The sequence below is a fragment of the Leuresthes tenuis genome, unplaced genomic scaffold (genome assembly GCF_036924035.1).
Source record: "Leuresthes tenuis unplaced genomic scaffold, fLeuTen1.0.hap1 SCAF_24, whole genome shotgun sequence".
Lineage (NCBI taxonomy): Eukaryota > Metazoa > Chordata > Actinopteri > Atheriniformes > Atherinopsidae > Leuresthes > Leuresthes tenuis.
The window spans coordinates 3,838,618-3,866,109 of record NW_027325378.1 but is presented as its reverse complement, the minus strand read 5'-3'; the positions used below and the strand labels follow the sequence as shown (position 1 = coordinate 3,866,109).

The 27,492-nt window shown below is 41.1% G+C and overlaps 1 protein-coding gene across 1 annotated transcript; it reads right to left on the bottom strand.

Annotated features, from left to right (window-relative positions):
- Positions 1 to 407: 407 nt before the first annotated feature.
- On the bottom strand, positions 408 to 26,954 carry cdh19 (cadherin 19, type 2). The gene is made up of 12 exons (XM_072378673.1): positions 26,766 to 26,954; positions 18,060 to 18,427; positions 17,636 to 17,930; positions 16,019 to 16,138; positions 14,478 to 14,645; positions 13,223 to 13,413; positions 11,182 to 11,435; positions 9,820 to 9,956; positions 8,467 to 8,588; positions 8,030 to 8,147; positions 5,823 to 6,074; positions 408 to 3,948 (listed from the first exon to the last, which is right to left on the bottom strand). Exons 2-12 carry the CDS (start codon positions 18,345 to 18,347, stop codon positions 3,443 to 3,445), a joined length of 2,451 nt encoding a protein of 816 aa, XP_072234774.1. The 5' UTR covers positions 18,348 to 18,427; positions 26,766 to 26,954; the 3' UTR covers positions 408 to 3,442.
- Positions 26,955 to 27,492: the final 538 nt, after the last annotated feature.

Genomic DNA, 27,492 nt, shown 5'->3' with positions numbered 1-27,492 from the left:
CATTTTTATCAATTCATTTATCACTGTTTTGTATAATGTGTATAATTAGTTTTTTGGACAAAGTGCTGGCATGGAGCAGAGGATGGCATCCACAGTCTTACGTTAGTTATATACCTCAATAACTTCTGGGTGGATTCCGACAGAACGTTTTCATAAGATGAACCAGGTCGTGTTTGGTAACCGAATCGCAGAGATATTCATCAAACTGTAGCAGCCAATTAAAATAAGGAATCTTCCTAAAATTGATTTACAAATTGTTGCATTTCCATGACTTAAATAGAGCTGCTTTACCACCACTTGTGAGTAGGTTGTTCATTTATTTGCACTGCTTTATGGGAGAAAAGTATATATCAACAATATTTACAAAAACATACAATTAACCATATGGACAGAGTTGTTGGTGCATTTATTCGTGGATTTTTTTTTTCCTTTTTAGATGACAGATATTAAACACATTCACACAAACAGTGTTTTAAAACTCCTCCAGATTTGAATCTTTATACTCTATAATTATGTTCACATTACCAAATTGCACATGAATCATTTGCTCTCTCTTCAGACAAACCTTAAAGCATACACGCTGCTAATGACAGAAGAAATGGCTCTCAAAATCCTTTCAGGCGTCTTTTCAATCTTCTCACCGCCTGCCAAATGGGAGTTTCTTTCAAAGACCCTGTAGTGCTTATTGTGGCACCGTGTGACGAGTTTGGCTCCGAGTTTGAAAAGAGGAGCCGAGTCTAGAACCTGCGCAGGAGAGCGGAGGACGGAGTGAAATCCTTCATGTAACTGTAATGGCTATAATTGCAAAAAGAAAAGTGCTGTTAGGTTAAATTACCCGTGATATTCACCATGTATAATAGCAGAAATTCAGAAGGTTAAATGAGACCAGCAGCAGAATGACTTTTGACATCGAGGCACGATTGAAAAGGGAATTATAACCTAGCTTTTACTGGCAAGTCCAATCCACGTTGGATGGTGAAGATTGGTTTGAAAAGACTTTAAAAGGGCCTTTTTTATGAACACCTCTGTCTTTAAAAGCCATTGTCTGACAATGATTTAGTCTACAATGAACTGGCCGGACAGAAGTGAAAGCTATTTGAAGCTCACTTTGAGTTGCAGTGATTGTCCTGCTGAGCGCTGCATCTACTCACACAAGCAACCGCAGCAGGAACGGAAACGCTGAATAAATTCCTCCAATTAGTTGTTTCCTTCACCTGTTCTCTCACCTTTTGTTTTTCTTCAAAATTGGATTGTGGAGGAAATTCCTCCTCTTTCTGTGAGAACTATATTCTCTGGCCCAAACTCTGACCTTCACAGCGAGCAAACGGCCCAATTAGTGGAAGAGTAGGTGAGGGGGCCTCAACCTGATCACCGCGCAATTACCTCGAGTCACCCCGCCGGCAGCCACCCACACAGCTGCTTTTAGTGTTTATCAAATGACCATGAAGAAGCAGACACGGCATTATTCTTTTCTTCACCTTTACTCATACAGTTTCACTTCTTTAACACATTTAGAATCAACTCTCGGTCGACTTTTCGTCTTCCCACAGTCTCACTTTGCTGGAAGTTATGTAGCTCGTCACCCGTGTGCCCTCTTCACTGCTGATTGGCCGACGTGAGCAGCGTGGGGGGTCTCTGGTGACTCAACAGAAGGCAGAAAAGCACATCATACAGCATAATGTATGTTAAAAGACTCCATCAATATGCTCAATGCATGCATTTTAATTTACATGAGAGTAAATACAGACCCAGGAATATGTCTCATAAATACGTTACAAATGTGTGTACAATTTCAATTCTTGTGTTTTCTGTTTTGGAAGTACTTCTGAATAATGTTACAAATGACACCAAAAAATATGGTTTATGTCGTCCCACATCATAACAAACTATCGTTCTCCAATAATCTGTTCTGCCGCCTTGTCATCAAAGTCCAGCTCAGGAGATAGAGCTGTGTTAGTCTGAGCTGAAGCAACACGCACACATGACTTCAGCTTAAAGAGCGCTTTACGCTGTTCTCGCTGCCTATTTTCCAGCGGCAGCAGGGAGCCCTTTCAGCAGAAAACTCTAGTACAGCAAACCCACCGTGCACTCGCTGCTCAGTGCAACACGGCAGACAGGCGAGGCTCCTAGCTGAACACAGTATTGCAGTCTCGAAACTCACAAGCTAAAGAGCCTTATAATTGCTCTCAAGAGTTGGCGGGGAGAACTAAACGGTGCTAGACGAAGACAGCAAACTGGCCTGACTGCAAATTAATGAGTATGCTGCTCCATGTCTGCTCGATATGTGTGCAGACAACTGCTGCTAACTGTTTTATTGTAACAACTTAAGAAAGTAATGTTGCATTTTCAGCTTGTTTTTCCTCCCAAGAAAGAAAACTGCTGCTGTAATATTAAGAATGTTTATCAGTCCAAGTTCTGGGATTGGCTTTTTGTGGGGGTACAAGACTGAAAGAGAGTTGGTCACATTTTGAGCTTTAAAAGATGGTTGTAGCCACGGTAACACCAACTAATGGTTTGTGGAGGACGGTTTTTGTTCAGACATCTGAAATCTGAAAGGGTAGCTGACGGCAGTGTAGCAGCCGTGGCATTCAAACTGTCACTCAGAGCAAAAGAAAGAGTCATTTCCAGGTAAAAAAAAAAAAAAAAAGATAACCCCTGGCCATTGTTTGTGGCCCCATTTAAGTCTGAAAGTATGACATTCAGTGGGCTGTTCCAATTGGCAGAGCAGAGCACGTCACACTCCTGGCTTTACCTCATGCTGTTGTGGTGCCTCTAAGCTGGGAAATGCTTCTTGCTTTGGTATTAACTGCAGATTCTCATTGTCTCAACTAACTTAAATAAATGAGCTAATTATGCTCTACCAGTTGTTTGTGTTATATTTTATATCCAGAAGAGGAAACCCAGCTTCTAATTGATGTTCCCTCATTTTTCTCAGTCAGAAGTTGCCATCTGCCATTTGAGACACAAACTTAAGTCAAAAGTGTTCCATATGAGCAACAGTTCTTAACACTAGCTGCTAAAAACCTGAACAAAACACAGAAGAATGGACAAAAAGCCCAGAGTTTTAAAGAGCTGATATGTAAAAGATGGATTACATGATTTTTCAACATAAAGCCTGTAGAATTTAAGTTCTACAGTTACAGTTTTACACAGAATAAAATAAAAAACATGCCTGCAGTCCCTGCTTATATGCACTCGGTTTTGTCTTCAGAGTGATGGTTTGCTCATTGGTCATTGTACCTAGAGCCATAAGGAAGTTACAGCCAGCATCCTGTTAGTTTAGCGTATAAAGCCTGAACATGTTGAACAGTAGCTGGCCCAGTATGTTTAAAGATGAAGAGAAGCATTTAGAAGGCAGGCTGTCCCCAAATGTTCTTCGTTAAAGACGTGCTCCATCACGCAGACAAACATCACACACACACAGGAAAACTAAAAGATGTCTTCAGAAGGTTGTGTCCTCCTCCACTCCCCCCTGCCAAGGGGTGAGTCTTACTAAATATGGTCTGGGATTACAAACAGGTTGGTCGGGTTCAATTTCCAAAGTTGAAGAGTCCAATGAGCTCAGAGACCCTGTGGGAGACCCTGACCCCTCATACGCATAAGTTCGAAGGCAGTCAAACGGTGAAACATAAGGATCCTGATCAGCTTCTGCCAGTCTGTCCAGAATAAACTGCCCGAAGACCTCGTCCTCCGGCCCGATGAGGTGCGACTCCCGGAGTGACATCCTTATGCTGGCTCTGACGTCCTCCCTTCGCAGCCGCCTCCGGGGGTGTGGGCGCAGCGGGACGACGGGCTGGCTGAAATCCAGGCCCACTCCCCCCGCTCCTGTTTCTCCGTAATAAAAAAGCTTCTGTGATATGGTCTCTGGCAGCTCCTTCACCTCCACATCCAGCCCCTCCTGCTGTTTCCGCCTGTGTCTCCTCACCATCAGCATTAGAACTGACAGCGCTGCAGACACGACACGGTGGGGGATCATTACAGTTAAACACCAGGGCATGAGCTCAGAGAAGAAAAAGACCCAACACACGGTACCTGATGGAGCATCCATGTAAAATGTACAAGTGTACTGAAAACAATAGCAGCCAGATTTGATTTTCTGTAACTTCTCATGGTGACAACAGTCAAAATGAGGGATATGAGGCAATACATTCAATTTTTTGTATTTTTTCCATCTGCTCCATGCGGCACAAACACGAAGAGATCATTTTTTCGTGCTGCACTTTCACGGGCTGTTGTTCTCAGAGTGTTAGCATTGCAGGTTTTGTCATTAATCTTTCATGTGATGGGCACAGGGAGGACACAAAGCAGCTGAGGTCATAATAAAGCTCTTCACTATGCAAACCCATCAGTGTCCCAGGATGGTATTGATACTGATGTATTGCAACCAATACGCTCATTACCTGACGTCGCTGCTCTGCAAGCTTTCAGCATTGTAAAGTTGTGTGTTAAAAGCACGCTGGTGAGTTTTAAAAAGGGAGATTCAAATGAAAGTACAAATATGTTAATGAAAAACCCCGCTGTTTAACACATGCTCATATACTTGCCAAAGTGCTGCCAGGTGGAAGTGCCTTAGCTCACATATGCTGAAAAAGAATGACTTTTCATAAACAACTTTTCAGCAAAATTGCTGTTGGATTGATTTCTTCTAGGGCTCCAAAAACAAAAACAAGCTTGTGCTGTTTGGTCCACTGGTTGCGTTGTCAGCCACAGAGATCCCATTGTGCTTATTGGGTTTTTCTTTTCTTTTACAGCGTTATTTGGCGTTTTTCTTTTTCTTACAGAATTTATAAAAGTCGATACCAAAAGGGAATTTAGTTTCTCACAGGAAACACAGCTTTCCCACTGCCTGAAAGGCCTCATTGGCTGTCATGACTTTCCTTTCCTTACTTATCTGTGCTCCTGCAAGAGTATGCACTCCTGGAAACATTGGACCCAGTCCAAACATGTTGGCTTGTTTATGACTACATGAAACACTGTAAATAATCTTAGCATTTCCATTTTGAAGAGCTGGTTAAGCTAATCAGACCTTTAGTTTTGACTGGATGTCCACAGGCTACAGTTACAGAGAGTGGGTACTGTACCTGTATTCTTTTACATTCCCAAAATGTAACTTCTGCACCTGCCAGTTAAAATAAATGGACTATTTAAATACTAATAGTTTTCTAACTTGATTTAAATTCAAATTTAATTGTGTTTCTCTAAAAAGAATGTCTTTACATCATTGGTGGAAGCCTCTTTGGAACTACAGTGCATAAACATCCATCTCTCTTGCTGTCCTCACTCCGGTTTAAAAGCTGACTACATTTACATTAAGGCCCCTTAAAAGCAGTAATCTTATTTGCCCAGAGGTAATTCTTGTCAATTATCCTGGTTTCTGTTGGAACCTTTGCCAAAACAATTGTACAGATGAAGATCTTTGGTCATCCTGCAGAACGGTTTACACTGACATCACCTAAAATCTGAAGTAACAGACAACTATGGATAGTTTGTTACTTTTGCAATACTTTTTCCTAGTATGCATCTCTTGACTGAGCCTGTTGTATCTCTGACTATTCAACTTGTGCACAACTCAGGTCGGATAAAACTCTTGATTCATAATGACAGAAACAGATCTACTAATCGATTTAAACCCTTTTCTAGATGACCGAATAACCTATTGGTTGGCTATATTTTTGCCTCGTTTCACTACTTTTTAGGGTTCTACATGTAGATATCCTCATTTATGTAACTAAGCGAGATACATAGATGCCTTTAAAGCTAGATTAAGACCAGAGTCACTTTAAGATGGGACTGAGATGCCTGAAAGGATGATGCTTGCTTACCTATGAGCGTGACCGGGCAGACCAGAAACCCTAACAAGGTCTGCATGCTGACCCCCATAGACAGAGCAAAGGCCTCCACCCCTCCTGTGGGACAATGGCCAGCAGGCTGACAGCTGCAAACACTGATGGTCAATGTGCTGGTGCTGGAGAGCGCTGGAGAACCGCTGTCTGTCACCACCACAGGCAGGAGGTACTGGGTTCGATCCTTCCGGGTGAAGGTACTCCTGCGTGCCACAATGCCAGCTGTGTTGTCTAAAAGTGATGTGAGAGTGAGAGGTTTCCTTTTCAGTGGGCTAAAATAAACGAGTGTGGGTGAACAGACGAGTCGACACACTTAATATGATTTTTGGAATCTGATCCAAGCTCGCTGAACCAAAAACCTTGAAAATCAATGTACGTGTATGAAAATGTTTTTTCTTAAATGCTTTTCTTGTTGATTCATGATTAATTTCCTCATTGCTGACTGGACTGGTCTGCTTGCCTGACTAACCACCCATATACTGCAGCAGCGTACGTTTAATTTGAAAACATTCAATATATTTAAAACGCTCGATCCCTTTTTAAACTGCAGTTTTTCTTCTGTTTCCACATTCTTTATAAACTTAAAGTTGACTGCCTTCTGACTGCTACAGCAAACACTGAGAGGCCGTTGGGTCCAAAAACAACCTACTCATTCAAAAAGCTGCAAAATACCTGAATGCTTCTACTTATTTTTATATGTAAGCATAAAACTACCCCCTATCCCCACTTTTTCTCTTCAGCATTTGTACAAGCTGTGGTTTAGCTGCTGCTCACTGTTGAGTTGTTGTTATTGCAGCCACCGCATGCAAATCTTATTTTATCTACCCTTTTTTACCACACAGCCTGAAGCCTCTAACAGGAACAATCTGTAGTTTTCAGGATGACATTTCCTGTTGCAAGAAGAATAATTATACAAATTTAATTTATGCTGAAGGTCCTCCTCGAGTGAGTTCACTGACCTTTAGTAGTTTCAACAATATCTGTTGTCGGGTAAGAAACTGTAACAGCAATCATGCACATTCTCTGCTTTTTTCCCAAGTGCACTGTTCTTTTACAGTTATAGTTTAGAGATATTTTGGGAAACATGTTCATTTACTGCTTAGTTACAGCCAGCATCTGGTTAACAATGTTTAGCAAAGACTGGAAACAGACAGAGAAAGCTAACTTAGTTTAGTCCAAAGAAGAAAAATTGGCCTGCAGCATCTCTAATGCCTTGTTTCAATCTTGTACGTATACGACTATACCACCTAGTATTCAGTGTAAATAATCTATTTCTTTACGGACAGCTGGGAACTTGCGAGGGAACTGGCTACCTTCGGTTGGTGCCTTGCTAACGTGCATCGAGATGTCATAGAATTTGTTGCTACTTGTGGGCGGTCTCACAAATATGTGGAACAATCTGAGCTGTGGGCTGCTCTTGGTTGTCAGTGCTGCTGTTTTTGTTCATTCAGCTTTGCTTTGCTGTGGAAAAGACAGAGGTGGAAGTGGACAAAGATCTGCTTTGTGATGGAATGAAAGTAAGTGCAGTGCAGCAGCTGTCTGATCCTTTTACCCCTTTTTAAAAAAATTCTATTTATGGGTTTCAGTGGCTCATTTTGGCCCCATCCAATTTTAGCTGGCACAAGCTAACTTATAATCAGAAATCAACATGTAGCATAATCACCAGAGCCTGTGCGATCTTATTTATTTTTATGGAGGACTGGGCGGGAGCTTAAAGGCCATTTTTATCTGTATATTTATCTTTTTAACATGTATCTGTCTGCTGAGGCTGAGAGTTATGCAGACTGATATCCTCATGAAGGTTAAAAATGGCCCTTAACCTTTGACGGATCAACAGCATCTTCATGAAGCTAAGCTAGGAAGAAGTTGTTCCCCTGTGTTCATACTTTTTGCTAGTTTAGCTAGTTGTTACCTGTACACCAGGTTTTTTTCATAAGAAAGTTTTTATGAAGCCTTTTGGAAAAGAGTTGCAACATCCTCAAGAACCTCAAGAAAGTCCAGTTGCTCTCATTTAGCAACAAGAGAAAACATGAGCAGGATGACTGAGAATTTCCATAGAAATTCTGACCACAAAGCAAATTAATGAATTTGTTGTTTTAACTCGATTGTAATCGATAAAGTTATCGTGGCTTGATCAGAACTAGTGTCTGAGACGGTCTTTGGATTGTTGTGAGAATGAATGCAACCTTGATTATCTCTGATGGTGAAGTTGGGATTGATGTGCCTCTCAGGGACCATAGAGAAGTAGAAGTGGTGTCCCTCCACTGGGTCGTCTGGATCAACAGCACTGAGAAGCTGAATAAGCTGAGAGACAAAATGTGAGAACAACAAATGGTAATGTGGCTTTCATTGGCGCTCAGCAAGCTTGTGCGTTTCCCATCCTCGAGGAAAATAAATATATAGATAAATAAAAACTTTAATTTAGCAGCTGTCAGTGTTATGAATGAGCCTTGGTATAATAATGTACAAAAATTAAATGTTGTCAGTTCTTTTTTGTTTAAAATAATACACAGAAAACAGAGATGTTGTGGTGGAATAAACGATGACACAGAGCAGGAACATTTACAGACTACATCCTTATTTCCACTAAATCATGCACATCAGTACATCATCATATACATACCTCTCCCGCCTGCGTGCCCTCACAGATATATGGGTGGTAATCTCTTGCAAGCCTTGGCACGTTGTCGTTTATGTCCAGCACTTTGATGAACACCACCACAGAGGAGGATAAATGGTTCTGCGCTGCAGTAGTGAAGATAGACATTAGCTGGAGTCCACTGGGTGCATGTATCACAGATGCTTTGTAAAAGCTGTGTCAAAAGAACTCTTAAGACTGATGAATGTTTTGTGCTCCTGCATCACGACGGTGCGACAGAAAACAATCAATTAAAAACAATATATCGTACCGTTTCTGTTGATTTAGAGGACCTGCCTCAGTCAAGACGACTTTAATAACCAGAGATGGAAAATATGGTTGAATACTTAAAAGAGCTGAAATGATTCGGCTATTTTAGAATAAACACAATGAGGAAGCGTGTTGCTTTTCCCATCAAATGCAGTTAAGTTCTGAACAAAATGAACATGGAGGACGACTAAAGGATGAGTCTGTACTGTACTTTTTGACATTGCTGGGCTGGATATTAGTGTACAGGTGTACAGTGCTGAAGATTTCATATAAAAAGATCTTCTTTAAGATTATTACTTCAAAGAAAGGAAGAAGACCGGAGGGCTGAGACATTGATTTATAAAGCGAAGTACAGGTGGAACTGTATTTCCTGTACTTTTCCCATTATGTAACAACACTTTCATGACCATTTTAAAGGAGAACAACTGTGCTAATTTCCAGCTCTGTCATTTTATTCTGGGGCTCATCTCCAGACGCTTTGCATGATACTCTGTTAATGATCCTCATGCAGCCCTTCAGTTCTTCCACCACCTGAAACAAACCATTTAGCTTTAGCTTTCTCCTTAAAGTCCTACAGCCTAAAGGCTCCCCTTTTTCTTCCTGAAAACTGTGTTTGCCTGCAAGTACCACATAAATCTCTGAAGTGGAAGTCTTGAAGCAAGAGATATATTAAACTTACTAAGTAAAAAAAAATTTATGTATGATTGGAAATGGAAGCTAGAATAAGAGCGTGAGCTTTTGCTGTAAAAGCTCATAGCTTGATTATTAAGTGACATACAGCTGATTTAGTCATTCATTTGCAAACCGTCCATAGCAATGTTCACATTCCTTTGTTATAGACAAACTTTATGTGAGGGAAATGCAAGAAAGTAGAGAATAAAGTTAACCTGCAGTATGTGATTCAGTGTTAATTTATTCTATCTTAGCAGTGTTCAATCAGACAGTTTTACTGCAAAGCTTTTTGGCAGTGAGTCACCTGAATAAATTGTACTGTATATCAGCACATTGCTCCCACATGAGTGAGGATAAATGTGCCAGAAGTCGCCCATATCAAGAAATTCCCCTTACTTGTTTCTTTGGCTTCAACAGTCACATTGTGCCAGTCAGTCGTCTCTCGGTCCAAAGCTTTCGCGACAGCTATGGTTCCATTGTTTGGGTCTATTTTGAAAGCTTTTGTGGCATCACTCCTTTTGTCAATTGAGTATCTAGAAGAAGATTCACGGAGAGGCACATTTAGCAGGCAAGGTTGTTTTCTGGGCAAACAAAACGCTGTGACACCACAGGGAGATTAATTAGGCAAACTGCTCGTTTTTTTTTTAATCTGTTGACAGATATCCAACAAAGCCAGTACATACACAAGCCACTGTGACAAAGGAACACAGTAGAGAAGCAGAGACGCACACAGATGGCAGGGTTTTCTGTATGTTTACAGTCGCTTTAATTGAATAGTATTTTCTGACGATGCCGTAAACATGTTCTGTCTCTCGTGAGGAAAAGCAGCCTAAAACCAAGGTTGAGGGGACTTAATAAGACACATAATGCTGTTACATCTGTGTCTTGTCTTGATAGTGAGCCGCAAATGAGGTCCCACAATCCACAATGTAAGAAATGATCTTTTAAAAGCACAAGTTTTCCAGCCTCAAACCACCCAGGCTGGATCTTTTTGTTCAGTGACAGAAATATTTGCTTGCTGTTGCAGAGGTCTTTGACTTCATCATACCTTTAACACTTAAGTGATTATAGCACCACAGTGAATTAGGGTAACAGAGTAATGAATCATTTCCATGAGCTACTTTGCTGATAACAACATGGGAAATAAGCCAATTTGACCACAGCAAACTTAATTATATTTACCAGAACTGTGGAAACCCCTAAAATGTCAGACTGAATTTATTAATCAATGAGACACTGTCACCAGAGGGACAGTAATAGACGCTACGCTGAGGATGATATGCAGCACCTGCCACTCTTAAGCTCTGCTGAGATGGACTACAGGCACCAGTCTCCTCTGCAACGTGCCTCACTTGCAAATGACTGCAAATCTCTATTCCATATGCCACCTCGTATGGTGCTTTATTACATTCCCACGTCCCAGCAACGTCTCTTTGTGATAATACCACGGCAATAGATAGAAAAGCCTGTGAGGTATAAAAAAAAAAATGTCATGATTTATTCAGGAGGGCTCATTTCCCACTAAAGTAATATGAGATAAATATGACCATGTACAGGGTATCCAGAGATCAAGGGTAAAAATTGATGCACCAAGCCAGTAACACTATTTGAAATGGAATGATTTTTCACCCTGTGGAGGAAGCTGTCTCAGGATTCTGTGCCCACGCCTGCTTGGGTGTCTACCTCGTCATTATTATGCTGGTTGTTGGATGCTGGGTGGCAGATGCCATTCTTCCTTGTTTAGGCAGCTCACATTACCTGATGGGATTGTTGACTCTGTCAGTATCTCTGGCGCTGACGCTGCCAACCACTGTTCCCACGGCCAGATTTTCAGGAACTTTCCACTCGTAGACCGGTGAGAGGAAGGCGGGCGGCTCGTCCACATCCTCCACAACAATCTTGAGCGTCGTCCTGTCCCTGAACTCATCCAGAGCCAGAAAGCGAGTGTCAACGTGGTCGTTGAACGCCTCTGCAGCAGCGACGTAACGTGTCTTGGACTCATAGTCCAGAGGCTGTGAAGGAAAGAAATCATCATTAAAGAAGTAACCAACATTGTATCGCCTGTAACCAACTTGTGCTTCAGACAGCTGATTATTCCACATAAATAAGACTGGATGTTAAAATCGTTCTTGGTCAATAAGCTTCCAGCTGTGAGCACGCACTCGAGTAATGTGTTGGTTTGATTAACATCATGATGCTCGTAATAAGAGAACAGCATGCAAACCATTACCATGATCGCAAAATAATCCACAGTTAGTTCTTCATTGTCACAGCATCTAAATTGAAATCTCGTGTCCATTTGTTCTATGACCTTCCAAAAATATGTGAATGTGCTTTGATGAAACGCATCAGTGCTTTTTTACGTTGCGTTCCCACATCCTGGCAGTGTTGCTAAATGTTGAAATTGCTACCAAATATAGAAAAGAACTGTGTTTCACTGGTTGAGCTTGGGCTCAACATCCCGTTTAGTGTTTAAATGTCGTTTGATTTCTAGTCTTCTAATCCTGAACGTTGCAAGATTGGTGCTGACATAGACTCAGCTGTTTAGGACCTCTCATCGTCTGGATATCTTATAAAGAAAGGAGTGTTATAGCTGGGCGGCTCCCCTCCCCTCGCCCTTTCAGTTCAGTGTAATTGTGGGAAGCTGCACTAATTTTCAAATATATGCTGCTTTTTGCTAGCCCTGTGCATAGCATTATGGCAGTTTCACCCAGGATCACGACGTGTGCTTTGCCTTGTATGGACTGGATTTACCCTCAGATGCTTCTTGTGTAGGTAGATGGACAAAGAAGCCATTCGCTCTCCTTCTCACTTCTCCTCTGTATAGAAAGCAGGGCTCGACTCGCCTTTCTGCCTCTACGGCTTTCAATCTTTCTCATGCAGCACCACACAAAGTTTACCTTGTCTTCCAGACACCTTGTGCAACAGCTGATTTCTACAAAGCTGACACCCAACTACACCAGAGGCAAATTCTTCAACAGTGTGGAAGTGAACAGCTCCTTTTTCAAAGAGCACAAGGACTGAAGAGTAATACTGGAGTAAAGCTGGACTGAAGTGTTTTCAGCTCTTTTCATTTATGAGCAACAGGTCGGACAATATATACTGGACAGAAACACAGCAGGCCTTTGCAGGGATGGACCATTAGATAACTGAAATGGATCGGCTTACATACATTCTACTAGTACCTGGGAACCAGGTGCAGTGAAAAAGCAGCTTTTGTGCCAATGACTTTGACAACACTTTTCAATTTCCTCAGAGGATCCCAGGCTCTCCTGGCATACTATCAGGGATATTACTGTATCATCTGTTATTTTAATAAGTGCAGAACTGACTGTGTCATTGGATCATCGTGAAATAACCTTTATGCTGACGTGCATTCATGAAAAGTAAATATTTGCCCGACCTGTGCATGTTTAGGGCCCCTAACCGGAGTGTCTGTGCAGTAATGCTGCAGATTTTCTGCTTGTTTGTGTGTTTGTTTAATAGCAGAGCGGTCTTTAAGGTTTCTTAGAAACAGTTAACAGCTTTTCTCATTAATAAAACCCCCCATATGTGTTTAGCTGTATGTTTTGTTGTTGTTGTCTCGACCGTCTCCATGACGTAGTTGCGCTGTATTGCCGTTACGCGCCGGGGGCCCAGTACATCCGTCTTTGGCGTTGGTTTTCAAGTCTCGTAAGCGACTTGCCAGCCAAGGCTGAAGAGCATCCCCTGCAGCCAGGGTAGGGGATGCTGGATACACACTAGCACCCTTCAAACTTCCACGTTCCAAATTAGATGTAGGTGCATGAGGTGTATTCACCTTGGCCAGCAGAATCACTCCTTCCTGCGTCAATGGATCTGTTTGGATGATAAAAGTGGAGTTTTCTTCCAGGTCTTCCTCCAGGATGTACGTCATTTTGGCATTGATGCCAATGTCTCCGTCTTGTGCCATAATTTTGCCTACCGTGGTGCCCAAGGCTGCATTTTCAGAGATGGCAAAGGTGTACAGATCTATGGAAACAAGAGTGTTTTAAGAAATCATTCTTGGGGACACCTTTAGCCTGAGAAGGTGAAAGTTTGAACATGATATCAAAAGGAATGCAAAATCTGAGGGATGGCAAACTGGTGCTTGTGCGCTGCGTAATGATAAAGTTTGAGGAAAAGAGACAAATACAAAAGTTTCTCCTCCAAAACAGTGTTTTCAGAACCTGAGAATAACTTTTTAATGGTTTGTATAGATTGTCTGCTGGTGTGTAAAGTGATAAGAAGCGAAAACATTGTGGTGGAGGGTCAATTTGTGTGAGTCGCAGATAAGTTGTGGCTACCCCACATAATCCCAGCCTAACCCTAATAAGAAGATGGGAAAATCTGATTGTGTCTTTGAGCAACTCCTTTTGGATGGCTGCCATAACTGGGAGGAACTCAACAGGCAACCAGCTGCTTCTGGGGGAAAAAAACCCTGCTGATAATAATTTGCAATTATGTGACAAAGCAGAGGCCACAGTTCAAAGTGAAGTGTGGTCATCCAATATTTATGGGGCCTTTTGACTGAACATGGAATCCACGGGATACACTGGCACCTGCAATGAATGTGAATGTGACATTAATAGTTAAAAGCTTCATCCTCGCTGTCTTACTCCCACAGAATTGATTTCTTCCCACTGCATTCGTTTAGAGGGGTTTATCGCTGAGAAGGCTCGGTTTGTTTCCAAAGGTCATGACAAATGTCCTTTCATGTGTGAATGATTAAATTCATCCAGCGTGTGGCACATGTACACGAGCAAACGCAGATGAGCAGAGCATCCCCATCTCCTCTCCCGTCTCTTTCGCTCTCATTGCTCGACTGTCTCCTTTTAATTTCTGCTGCCGGCTGAATAACACGACTCGCACAGTCGAATGCGGTCCTGGCAGCTCAAACCACCCCACTGAACCGGAGAAGCGTGATCAAATAAATACCTTGTAGGTATAATATTAAACACGTCCTCGAAGTCTGCAACGCTTTGTACTCTTTCATTGATTCCCAGAGAGTGTGTGGCGCAGTGTTTGCATCACTGTGAATCATGGGAGTGACTCACGTTGATGGAATGTGGGTCCATTGTCGTTGACGTCGGTCAGGCTGACGGTGACCGTGGTGGAGGAGGAGTAACCGCCGCTGAGCCCGAGCATGTCCTTCACCTGCACCACCACCAGGTACACCTCTCTGGCTTCACGGTCCATGTTAGGCCAAGATGTGACTATAATCCCTGCAGGTGGAGAGGAAACGCAGTGGGGAGGTGGATAAGGGGAGAGTTAGGTTCATTAGCATCCTGAGTACCAGCGGGTGTTTACTTACATGTGGATTTTTACCACATGTAAGTAAACAAAAGCTGCCTCGAGTAAAAGATCTTTGAGAGTCCACCGACTTGATTTGGTAAAACTGCACTGCAGGAAACATGGAGGTTAATCAGCTTGAAATAAATGTTAAGAGGGCTTTCAGATGACTTACTGTTCTTTTTGTCTGGCGAGATTAGAGGCTGCGGTCAACAATGAACGGGAGAACAATATCAGAATCAGATCAGCCCAGCAAACGTGGTGTTTTTTACGCTGAAGTCATCATTTCAAGCACCTGTTCGTGTAATTTTAGTAAATAATCAGTCAGCTGACGGCTGCAGAGTGAAAGCATCTGACACGTGTGAGGCTCGGTCAGTAATGGATGAAATGTAATCAGATTACAAAGAAAGTAACCAGAATCTGAACAAAATCCCTCTGAATGATGGGATTATTAATTAGTGATTAAATGATCGTGACCATAAAAGTTTTTACAAATAAAATGCACAAGAAAATTAATTCGCTGACTGCGTGTTTAATTAGTTTTTTAAAGATAATTATAATAAAAAAGATGCAAAAAGGAAATAATCAACTGTATAAATGTTCCCTGGTCTCTTAACATTAATTAAAGCAGCTGTGTCTCAGGTCAGTTGAATTTGAACAATAAAAGGTGTAATTAAATTCGACTGTGTTTGTTTCTCCTCTAACGCTGCCAGTTTTTGTTAATGATGACTTATATGACAAATATATGCAAACTTTTGAGGCAGAGAGTTTAAAAAATGTGTCAGAAAGCACCTGTAGTTTGTGCCAGTGTTGTGTTTTTAAGGGTAAATTGATCTGAACAGTTGTACAAGCTGGATATCCACAGTTTGTGGAGATGTTCTTGACTTTGAAGTAATGGAGTGGAGTCAGCTGTTGCTCAGTCCATGAAAACGAACAAGAGGCTCCGTAAAAAGTCAGAATTTGATCTTTTACCCATTGCATCAATTTAAATATTTGGTCAGTGGTGACCGCCTTCACAGTTCAGGGTCAACAATGTGTGTGGGAGCAGCTGTGACTGACCTCTATTACACAAGGAAACTGTGTAAATGTTCAGTCATGAGTTAACTTCTGTTGCTGCAAACTTTCCAAAAACAAGGTTTCGAAATAAAGATGCCGTGAAGTGGATTTCATTTTCATAGTTAGACTGAAGGTTCAAGGTCTAAAGACACGTTCTTGCGCTTCAGAAACATGAAGTTGGAATATTTTTCCATTCTTTATGTCAAACCCACAAAGAATTTAGGAAGTAAATGCATTATCAAATGTATACCCGTCTTTGGCTGCACAGAGAAGTAGGGCTCCCCCTGCAGGATGGAGTAGATGAGCTTCGCATTGTTTCCAAACATGGGATCATCCGCATCTGTGGCTGTCACCTGGGCCACTGTGGTCCCTGTGGGGGTGGAGCGGATTGCACAGTGAGAGTACGCTCAGGCAGCAGTTCCAGTCGACGGGGAAATAAAGTGATTATGCCACAGTCCCGCAGGGTCTGTCTGTCTGACTCAGGGGGGAGCGGTGGAAATGGAAAAGCAGAGAGAGTGAAGCTGAGGGAGGGTTAGAGGAGGGATGTTGACAAAGGGGAGATGGGGGTGGGAGCTGCGATGGCCTTTCACAACTCAGCGCAGGTGTCCGTGACAACCTCTCCAGCCCTACAGCGACATCTCACTATCCACCTGCCCCTCGTTTTCTCTCCTTCAATCAGTTTTGCTTCTCTATCTTTCACACTTGCTACCCTTTTCTCCGCTGACCACATCCTCGCCCTCACCTCTCTATCTAGAGTATCTTTCTCTCTCTCACGCCTCCTCTGTCTCTCATGGATTTACAGCAGCGTTTCTTATTTTCTGATGCCCTCACTCCAACCTTCTCCTCTCACTCTCAAAGTCAAATACATCATGATTTATTATGAGTGAGATATTATGCTGCAGAAGCAGATTAGGTAGAAATTGAAATGGTAATGTTTGTGGTATGAGAGGGCAGTGGTTATAATGGCATTATTTAAGAGGTTTATCCATAAAGGCATCTCAGCTATAATACAGAATCCAATACTTTTAACTTCCTGAATGGTGACAGATGACAGGAAATCATAGAACTTTTCGCTCTCGGTCTTCAGTTTGGATTTAAAAAGATATATATTTTATTTTGCTTTATTTTGCAAGGCTGGATCAACGTCATCACACCAGGCACCGCCACCAAACAGAAATGTCACATGAGCTCCAACAAGGTCCTTTTGTCCTTATAGATGTACATTCAGAGAATGTTTTTAAAATGAAGGGCTGTTTAATTAAAAGAGCAGCTGTCCAGGGTGTAGCCCGCCTCTCGCCTAATTGTAGCTGGGTTGGCCTCCAGCCCCTGCATGACCCTGAACAGGATTAAGTGGGTGGGAAAAATGGATTGATGAATGATCCAAGAAACCTGAAGCCATCTCCTGCACTTTGGTGAGAAGAGAGTTGGTAAAACCAGAACAGAACGTGGCTCCATTGTCACCTCATCCAAATCAGTGCATCGTTTGCCTTTTAAAAGGCTAATTCACAGCTATAACTGTAAGATTACTCTGAGATAAAATCCCAAGTGTTTAAAAATTGTTCTATCCAGTTACAAAGAGTAAACCGTGATCAGGTCATCCATGTACTGTATGTGTTGTGATGAGGCTGATCCAATCTTACAATCTTCCTCACCTTCTTTTTATCTCTTTAGCTGCAATAACCCGAGCATGCCGTCCTATTTATCTGCCCCTAAAGACATTTGCAGATTAGAACAGCACTACAAGCAGCCCCCAGCTGACAGTGACAAACATGACTTGAGTATGGGGGGGGGTTGTGAATTTGAATTGAATTGCATGCCTGTATTTTCAGCTGTTAGAAGTCCTTTGCTTTGGTGCTTTCAAACATACCGATTGGACTCATTTCAGGGATGCTGGACACATAGGGTTCGTTCTGGAACTGGGGGACATTGTCATTGATATCCAGCACTTTGATGATGAACTCCGACTGGGGCTCCTCTGGTTCATTGGTCTTCCTGTTTATAGCTTGTGCTTGAAGGATGTAGAAGGCCTTTTCCTCACGGTCGAGCTTCTTCAGCGCTCGGATCTCACCAGAATACTCGTCTATCTGAAAAGCATCTCCAGCACCTTCTCCTGATAATATGTACTTGATGGAAAACTCGCCTCGGTCAGAATCGGATTTCAGCTACAGAAAGAGGAGGAGGGGGCACAATGGCAGGTTTTTGAAACATGTTTTTTCCCAGGCAGCTAGACATGCATTTCAAAGTAAAGCACCATAACAAGGGCATGGCGGACATTCAATATGAAGCTTTACCTGGCCAATAACACGAGGAGTGGGATCTTCCTCGGGGACAAACAACTGCTTCCAGATCCAGCCTCTCTTCAGGCGACGGTGCAGAATAGTGGACCCCTGGGCCAATTGTTGGGCTTCCAGACCCTGAGTGGCTCTCGTATCGCTCAGCACCCCACCAGGAATCATAGAAAAGACTGTCACAACAGCCAAAACACTCGGGGTGCTCATTTTTACAGTCCATGCGTGCATTTCCTCTGCCCTTGCCATGGCCAGTGGACAGTTGATAGAGGTGTCGCTGCTCCAGTTCATTCACCAGCACAGTAATTCATGATGCTGGCAGTGCTGCATCCCATCTTGTTATGATGATATTTGTATGCATGTTTACAACTCTGAAATAAAAGTTAACATTTCAATTAATGTCTGAGGTGAATCATTTCCAGCCGTGACTGCAAAGTGAAAATGAAATCGACATTATTGTGAAAGTGTTTCATTGCTGTATAGGCACAAAGTGGGGAAATATTCATAGTTCATCATTTAAATCTAAAATCTAATGAGATGCCCTACATACTATGACATACTAATGTCTCAAAAAATGCTCAAGAAAAACAGATATAATACAACTAGCTGTAAAATTGAACACTATTAAAAGAAGTATAGTATTTGGTAAACTGTAGAAAAGGTCATTTTGAAGACTTGACATATATGGTATGGTCCAAACTTAACAAAATCCTCTAAAAACTAACAGTTACTTGTTCTGAAATATATCCATTGACCAATTATTATAAGGTTAATTTAAAATCCATTACTTATATGCAAGTGGGAGGTGATGAACACGCATTAAAAAGAAAAAGAAAAGGCTGTGAAATGGGATTCGATCTCTATGAATTCTCGGAGTTGCATTAAATCCAGCGCATAAAGACAAAGACGTACAACAAACCGGAGAACGAAAGCCGGAGCTGAGATGCATATTACATGGAAAAAAAGAAAAACTCTTTGTCTGAGCTCTCCTTTTCTCCACTGGCAGCTGAGAACAGTCCTCTGTTTTGGATTCAGACAAGGCTCCGTATTGTGTTTCGTGGGGGGATGCAGAGCCAGAACATCATTCCTTAAGCATGACACTGCACTCTGCAGCTGACTAATGAAGACTTCTAATTAGATCAATGTCTCCCCAGACATGGAAAACAGAGACACACATGCCTCTGACAAACTGTGAGTCAAATCGATGCACCAATTATAATGTGCAGCAAGATCAGGGTCAAGAGGAGAAGGACAATGAAAGTCAGGACGGGCAGCAAAATTGTTTGGTGCTGGCATAAACAATGGTGTCCGAAAGTTAGTGAACCTTTTAAAGGTTCAAAGATGTTTCTATATGAATATGAACTAAAGCATTATCAACTCATTCAGTCCAACACGAACACATTATAGGATCGTTTAGTTAGTGCTTTCAGTGTCTGTTGTGGCCTCGTTGTGCAGAGATTAATGCATTTGCAGTTACTGTTAATCAGCCCTGTACATCAGATTGGACAACAAAGGTGGAACATATGTTCAGGACCATCATACGGCAAGTTATTTTTTTACTTCTATGATGGATTTGATAAGCACTTTTATCCCTTCTTGGTTGGGTTTCTGCACTAACATTACTTGGTTAGGATTAGAAAATGATCGTGGTTTGGGCTAAAATACATTCTTTTTACACTGTCACCCTTATGGCCACCATTTTTAATTTTCAATTTACATTTCACTTCACATGCAGTTATTCTTATGACAATTAGAAGTTCATTCCTTGAATGTTGTTTTGGGAGGGTTAAGGTGAAGATTTGGATTTGCTAATTCAAAATAGTTAAGTAAGAGTGGCGTTGTTGCCTTGCTGCATGGCCCCTTTTTCTGTGAGGATTTGGTTTCTTTATTTCTGGATTGCGACGTTTTCTTACCTTCAAACAAAATATTTCTCATTTAAACCAGAAAAGTTGTTAAAGAGTTCTTTAAGCGAGGCAAGACACTTGCTTAGAAGTAACTGTGGGCATTGTTGAGACGTTGCAAACCATTACACAGCTGCTCTTGGAGTGACCTTCGTTGGAGAACCATTTGTGAAGAGGGTAACCGTGTTGTTTAATTTCATCCATTTATATACATTTTTATCTGACTGTGGGTAGGCGGAGACCAGATTTAGAGACTCGGTAACCGTCTTCTACCTGAGCCTCTCAGAAAGTTTGTATGTTTCTTCATACACTTCCACCAACATGGATCCCAGTTCTTTGAATAATATATTAGCTGCTAATCTTGGAGGTTAGCATTCACAGATTATATAATCTCAGATCATTTTCCTCTATGAATAAATTACCTAGTAAAACATTTCAGTCTCATTAGTTAAATTAGGTTTTTCTTTATCTTTTTCTAAAACTTGTCTAAAGATATCATGATGTTTTAGGACTTAGGGTTAGGGTAAGGTCATATATCATATTATTATTTATTTTTATATATTATTATTAAATATTTTGAATTCCCCCACTGGGGGATCAATAAAGCCATTTATTTTCTATTCTACCAACTGTTATAATCTTACATAGATAACTTGCAAGATTTCACATTGTATTGGGGTATGGATGAACAGATTTCCCATGATGCTCTGCAGGTTGTGGTGCAGTAAGGGCCTTTTAATTGTGTTGTAAAATGCTGTAAGTTGTTAGTAGTTCAGTTCTGTTCTTGTGCATTGTGGTTAGATACTTTTGATGTTGTTAGGATAGTACCATGAGTTAGAGATGTATTCATTTTCATCAGTTCCTTGGTCTGAGTGGTTAGTGTGATGCTATGTTTGTCTGTGGGATGCTGTTTAAACAGTATGTCTCTAAGGGAAGCAGTTTCCTGTTGTTGTTAGTCTCAACCTGAGTATGCCACAATATCTATTATTTATCAGTTGTTAGTCTGCTTGGATTAGGTTTTTATGCATTGTTGGCCATCCACTTCTGATTATGTCCCAACGTATCATTGTGTGTTGGTTGATCACACTAAACATTATCTCAGGAGTTTCTCCTTATAAGTAAGCTGATGGAAGTTTTTTCCTGGTGGTGTAGCTGTGTTAGGCTTGAACTGTGGGCCGTTTTTTTTACTCCTGACTCACAAAGTCGTTTTCTTGGAAAAGAAACAAAAATTGATCCTGGCCTGAGCACAACTTTATGCAGCTCTACAGTTAATCAGCAAACAATGCCTCAGCACACTGCTGTTATTCAAGTTGAACATTCACAAGAGCCATAACTCTAAACCAGTCTCATTGAGGTTACACTAACATTAGCACACAACACAAGCAGGCCCACTGGTGGATTCTTTAAACCACAGTGCATCAGAGGAACGCAAGTGTATGCATTTTTTTGCACGGCTGGTCCCGGTGGAAATTTAAAAACACACAGTATACAGCAGGAAGTTGTCTCAGCAGTTAGAGCAGCTGCAGTATTAATGCTTTAACGGCTCATAATGCTCATGTTTAATCTCGTGAAAGTAAATTAGCTGTCAAGGCCCATTTGTAATGAGCTAGTAAAATCAATTACTAATGCAAGATTTACTTTAATTCAAATTTCGATACAGAACACAAGTGCGTGTTTCTGTTTCTGCTTATGTGTCTTTACACAGAGCATTCATATCCCCAATGACTGTGGAGTGACACTCCAATTAGTGGCCAGTGAATCGTGAGCTGCTGTTGTCTTTCATGGGGCTGGCAAGCATGTGCCCAGACTGAACGCCTTGAGCCAAAACCTAGACAACAGCCCTCAGTGACGTTACTTTGAGTGACTGCCAACATGCCAAAAGTTTGCCTCACGATACTCTTTAGGCATGTCAGTGCCTGAAATAGTGCACAGGTCAACAGATGTTTAGGTGCCCACCTAATAATTTATGTAATTGTGGGAAAATAATGGATATGCTCGGGAGAAAAGAAAAAAAAAAACAGAGCTATGTTTGACAACTATCTCAACTGTTCTTTCCAATAAGACTTTGTTCGTCTGATTATATCCATTCAATAAAAGCCTTTAATAACACAATTGTATCAGTTATCACTTAAAATTTCGCAGAAAATGCTAAGAATCACTGCACTCTGTGGTGCATTTTCTCTTTCCAAAAGATATGCTCATTGTACATGACGTGCAGTACATGCCGAGTGCCCTGTGGTTGACAGCCATTCATTACCTCTAATAGGCCTTCCTCCCATTTCCAGCAGGCCTCCTGTAGCCTATATGTACAGAGCGCCGCTCCACCACATGACAGAATGACAATGAGCTGCAGTCTCACCATGTTAAGCACTAGATGCGCTGAAACCATCCCATCATTTTTCCACGTGGTGATGTCTTCTAGCTAATAAAATGTCGCTCTTTGGTAGGAATGGTTCCAGGATGCTATTAAAATGGGTCTAATGCGCCAACACAAATGTTGAAGCACAGTAATAAAGAAAAAGCAGCTTCCTGTTGACGCTGTGGGGGAAACATCAATATCACTCCATAACTGTTAAATAATGCCAACTCAAAAGAGCATTGTCTGTTGTTTTTCTATCAACACTTTTATTACTTTGTCCGATAATTGAAGAAGAGAAATGTTGATATATTTGAAATGGGTGTAGCTAAAAAAGCTGAATCCAAATATAGATTCAGACCTGTTATTTGATTCTGGCTTTTTGTGACGTCGAAGACAAATACATCTACTAAGCCTCACTTCTTTAAGATCACGCCTCTAAGACTAAATGTCTTTAATTGGTCATTTGGGAGTCTTTCAGGGGATTTGCTGTTTACTGTTCAGCTCTGTAACACAATAAGTCTGACATGCAGCTTACATCTCCTAATTCAGGGTCCTCAAATGAGACTCAAGGCTGCACCGCGACAACAGGGGAATCATCAAGCCATCGTGTACTTGTTTGTAAGTAATTTGTATGATTTTATTATGAACACAAGAGGAAATCATTTCTGCTTTGCAAAATGTCACGAATTTCCTCTGACATTAATCATCTATGGCACCACATCCTATTATTTGTCTTCTTTCTTTTCCAAGGTAAACAATTAAGTGACATTAGAACTAAAGAACAAAGGGAGGATCAGTGGATTTAAACTAAGGGCAGTAATCTATGAACATTTAATTATTATTGTAAAAAAATAAGCTAGTGTCAGATGATTAACATGAAGGGGAAAATGCCTCCAAAACAATGCTGATATGAAATATAAATAAAGTGCAATGAACAGAAGTGCAAAATAAAGCCTATATTGAATATATTTTGGAGCTGAGGAGACCTATTCTTTTGATATTTTTTTTTTTTAAGTCAGCTGCCTTCCCATTTTTTCTTAGTATAAGTTTTAAACAGCTCAATCGTTTGGAGCCTTCCATGGTTTATTTTACGTTTCATATTGCTCCCAACGTTATACAGTGGAATCTCTGTTTTCGTGATTAATCCGTTCAAAAAAGTCTGACGAAAACCAAATGTACGCAATATTTTCCATAAGAATTAATACAAATCCAATTAATCCGTTCCAGACAACCAAAAATATTAACAAAAACTACATTTTATAGAGAATAACTATAGTTTTACATAGGTAAAACAATGAGAAATCAATTTAAACGCATGGGATGCTTTGCCTGGGCGCTCGATTCCGGGAAATGAGAGGCCGAGGTACGCCGGCAGGTGGACAAGCTTGGTACGGACCAGGTTTGACTGTAACTTGTTACAGGACTGCTCTACAAGCAAGAACGTTTACCTGGATGGTCCCTCTGCTCTTTAGCCCCCAGGGTTTGGTGTCTTCAATGTCCAGAAAAGAATTTCAGACCACAGGAGAGTTTTCAACTGCGCCCCGATCCACTTTGAATAATCTTAGCTTCAGGGAAGGCTCTTTTTATCTCTTTTTCTTTGCATGATATATTTTGAACTTGCATTTGTTGGTGCTGTGATGAACTGTTTACTGATGTTTGAGAAGAGCTCATGTGGTGGCTTCATGCCTGATTTTAATGCTGTGTTGGTTGAAGGTTCAAAGATCACAGCCATTCTCAGGTTCTCAGACTCTTAATTTGCCAAACTTACAGAGATTTCTATTGATGCTCTTATTTATTTAGTCTTTTTACTGTAAAGTTTTTACTGTAGATGCACATTCCCGGGTGTGAAACTGCCCTAAAGCGTCAGGGATCCAACATATACCACAAGCCCTAACTTTGGTTTCCAGCCCTGCACCACACTGTTTTGCCTGAGGGTCGCTTGGCATTTTTGCAGGCTTTGATGGCGCCTTTGTGGCCTCGTCAACATGTCAACAAATTCCCGGTACGGCTATGAATGTGCAGGGCTCACATGGAGATTTGTTTCTATGACGGTGATGTTGCATCCCACCACTCTAAGGGAAGGCAAAGAGCAAACAAATTCTCTTGTGTTACTTGAAATAGTGATGAATTATGTACATTTTTACCACCGTTATCTAATCAAATTCAAAAATAAGCATGCTGTTTTTAATATTTTCTGGTACTGGATCAAGCACTTGTCAGAGTGATCTAATATTATAATACAATGTTGATTTATTCTTTCTGAACCACTGCATTTCTGTCTGGTCTGCTGTTGCATATGATATACATGCACATCCTTCACAATAAAAAACATAATAACATCTATTTATTCAAATTCGGAAGGTAATTGAATTTGATAAACTGCTGGAAGTGTTAAGTGTGTAGCAACAGCACCTTTTAATCTAATACTTCTGTAACTCTGTCTGTAACTCTGTCTGACTATGTCCTGTAGTGTTCAATATAAAAAAGTAATTTTGTTATTGGCTGGTTTTACGTCCAGTATTACACACTGAAACACTGACGTAGGAGGAGAAGCAGGTAGATTATTCTGCCTGGTGTCGGTTTTGTACAAAATGTTGTGAGACTAAGGCTAATGAACCAATTCAATACAGTTTTATTTATAAAGCGCCAAATTACAACCTAATGTCACCTCAAGGCGCTTCAATAATAAAGTCCAATTCAAGCCAATAGCAGTTCAATTCATTGTAATCATAATCCAATCAAATCCAGTTAATTAATTTCAAAATTAGTCCAATTTATACATACAGAACCAATTAAAAACTGTTTCCTAGCTAAAGAAACTGACAGATTGCACTGAAACTTCTCTTTGTTCCAATCTCCCGTCCTGAGTGTGCATGAGGCGACCGTGGAGAGAAACGACTCCCATTTAACAGGAAGAAACCTCCATCAGAACCAAACAGTTCCAAACACCAAACAGAGATTACGGTGATTCCCGTGGGAATGAATGGACAGCAGGCTGACGTGCAGGTGAACACATTATGTGCTCCATTACACATTAGCAATAAGTAAGATCAATAATAATGAGAATTAGAAATGAAGTTCTCCTTCTACTAAGGCCGAGTACCCGAAGCAGTAGAAGTAAATAAAGGCCTCAGCTTTCAGTTGAAGAAATGCACTTTATGTGTGGTTTGACAGATTTGCAAATCACTGCACTCTTCTATTTACATTTTGAATGTTTAAAAAAAGTAGAACCAAGCTGTATGTGTTGCTGTATGTGCTGTTAATTACACCCCCCCCCCCCCCCCCCACCCCCATCTGTAAGCGGCTAGTCTGTGCATCAGCACTTCCTGTCAGAAGGTAGTACTATGAAGCAGATTAATGGCTTGGTAAGCTATGCTGAACCTAAAGTGAGTGTTTTCAGTGTGATGAAGGTGTCTCTTTTAACCTGGTTAAAGTCTGAACTCATAACATGCTCCTGAGTGGTTCATGTTCAGGATTCTGGATTAAATCTTCTGAACATGGTGCCATCCTTTCATCGATTCTTCCTCTGATTATATCCCAGACATCATGATCAGACAGAAACAACATGTAAAGGTTACAAGTATTTCAATTTGATGTAAAAACTGTAAATGCCACTGAACCAAAGCCAGATAACTAACAGAAAAATCGATAATATAATCTTAAAAGTCAGTCGGTGTGTTACATTTAGCCAAGATGGTGATCAAATTAGGGCGCTTTGATTGCCATTTAATCAGAATACTATGTTGATTCAGTGAGTTCTTATTTTCTAATTAAATATTTGATCCACCATGGATTTTAATCTTGGCCATATTGAAGTAGACTCTCAGCTGAGGGACAAAACCAAATGAAATCTCCAAACTATCTGAGCCCAACATTGTGCCACCGAAGCAGCCCTGAAGTTACAGTAAAACTAACAGTAACAGGTTGCCTTGTCTTCTCCTGCTTAATAAGTATTGAAGGCTCTTTTATATTGAAAGCTCCCAAACTCCTAAACAAACAGCAGATATGTATTGACTTACTAATTTTGTTCTGGAAGCAGTACTTTGGTGTCTTAATTCTTTGTTTTTGTGGTAAGATTTTCATGTTTTTTAGAAATTCTCCATTCTTACGACCTGCTCCATTTATAAATGAATTGCCAGGCAGTCGGTGTAGGCCCATTTTGTGTGGAAGAAGCATCAAATGTTAGTTAAACGGCCATTTTATGTGAGCCAGCACAAAGACATATCAGAACTACCATCATGGCACCAGTCATCTCTGAGAGGGACTTTTGGTTTTGTGGTTTCAAATGATAAAAACAACCGCAGCTATCTCTAAAGAATCATAAGATTTACTGTGCTCACTGAGTTATTAGGGTAACACAAAGAGCCCTGTTAGTGTTTGTATTCCTCCATATCTCAGCTAGAAAATAAATAAAACCGAATTCAAGACACAGTCCATCACCACACCCACCTGTTTGTATCATTCTGCTGTCCTCCAAGCCACTTGTCACGAGCTGCCGCCAAGAGAGATGATTGCTGGACGTGAAGAAGCACAATCTGCTTAACCAAATACCCTGGTACTGGAAAGCAATTCAGGCACCACAACAACAGAAGCGACTGCTCGTGGTTCTCACAATGAGTAATCCCCTCCTCTGACAGCCTCCCCTTCTCTTCTTTTTCTTCTCCCCTTCTCTGTCCTCCTCAAACTTCCTGGAGAAGAACAAACACAGGCTCTATTGTCTGATATTTGCATCTGAACACTGCAGAACACTCAGGGCCTTCATGGCCATACACATAGACACATCCCAGACTTACAAATGGATTTCTATCTGTTTTTCCCCCTTCTAGTTTTGTGAACAATCCAGCTCTTATAAGAGTTTAGTGAGAGCACTGAGCAGATGGTAATTCATCCACTATAAGGTCACCATTTTTTAAAGTGATAGGACGGCAGCAGTCTGTTTTTTGACATTCAGGCAGAGGGAGCAGGCTGTTCCTGTGTGCTCTTTCCTGGTATGAGCACGTTTAAAAAGTGACCCCTCGTGTCCCCTATATTCTCCATTGTTTACATGGTCATATCATCTCCCCTCCGGTAAACAAGCCCTGTGCTGTGTGTGACCCTTTTCTGCATCATTTTACCACAATCTGTTTATTAATTAGTCTTATTCGTCCCTTCAGTTGCTGTTCGGCTGTTATATGGG

What these genes read in the sequence shown, in the direction of transcription:
- cdh19 (XM_072378673.1), bottom strand. Translation starts at nt 18,347, where the DNA reads ATGAACTGGAGCAGCGACACCTCTATCAACTGTCCACTGGCCATGGCA. An exon ending in AGGGCACGCAGGCGGGAGAG is followed by an intron (nt 8,148 to 8,466) that starts GTATGTATATGA and finishes TTTGTCTCTCAG; the next exon opens with CTTATTCAGCTTCTCAGTGC. An exon ending in CACCATCAGAGATAATCAAG is followed by an intron (nt 6,075 to 8,029) that starts GTTGCATTCATT and finishes CATCACTTTTAG; the next exon opens with ACAACACAGCTGGCATTGTG.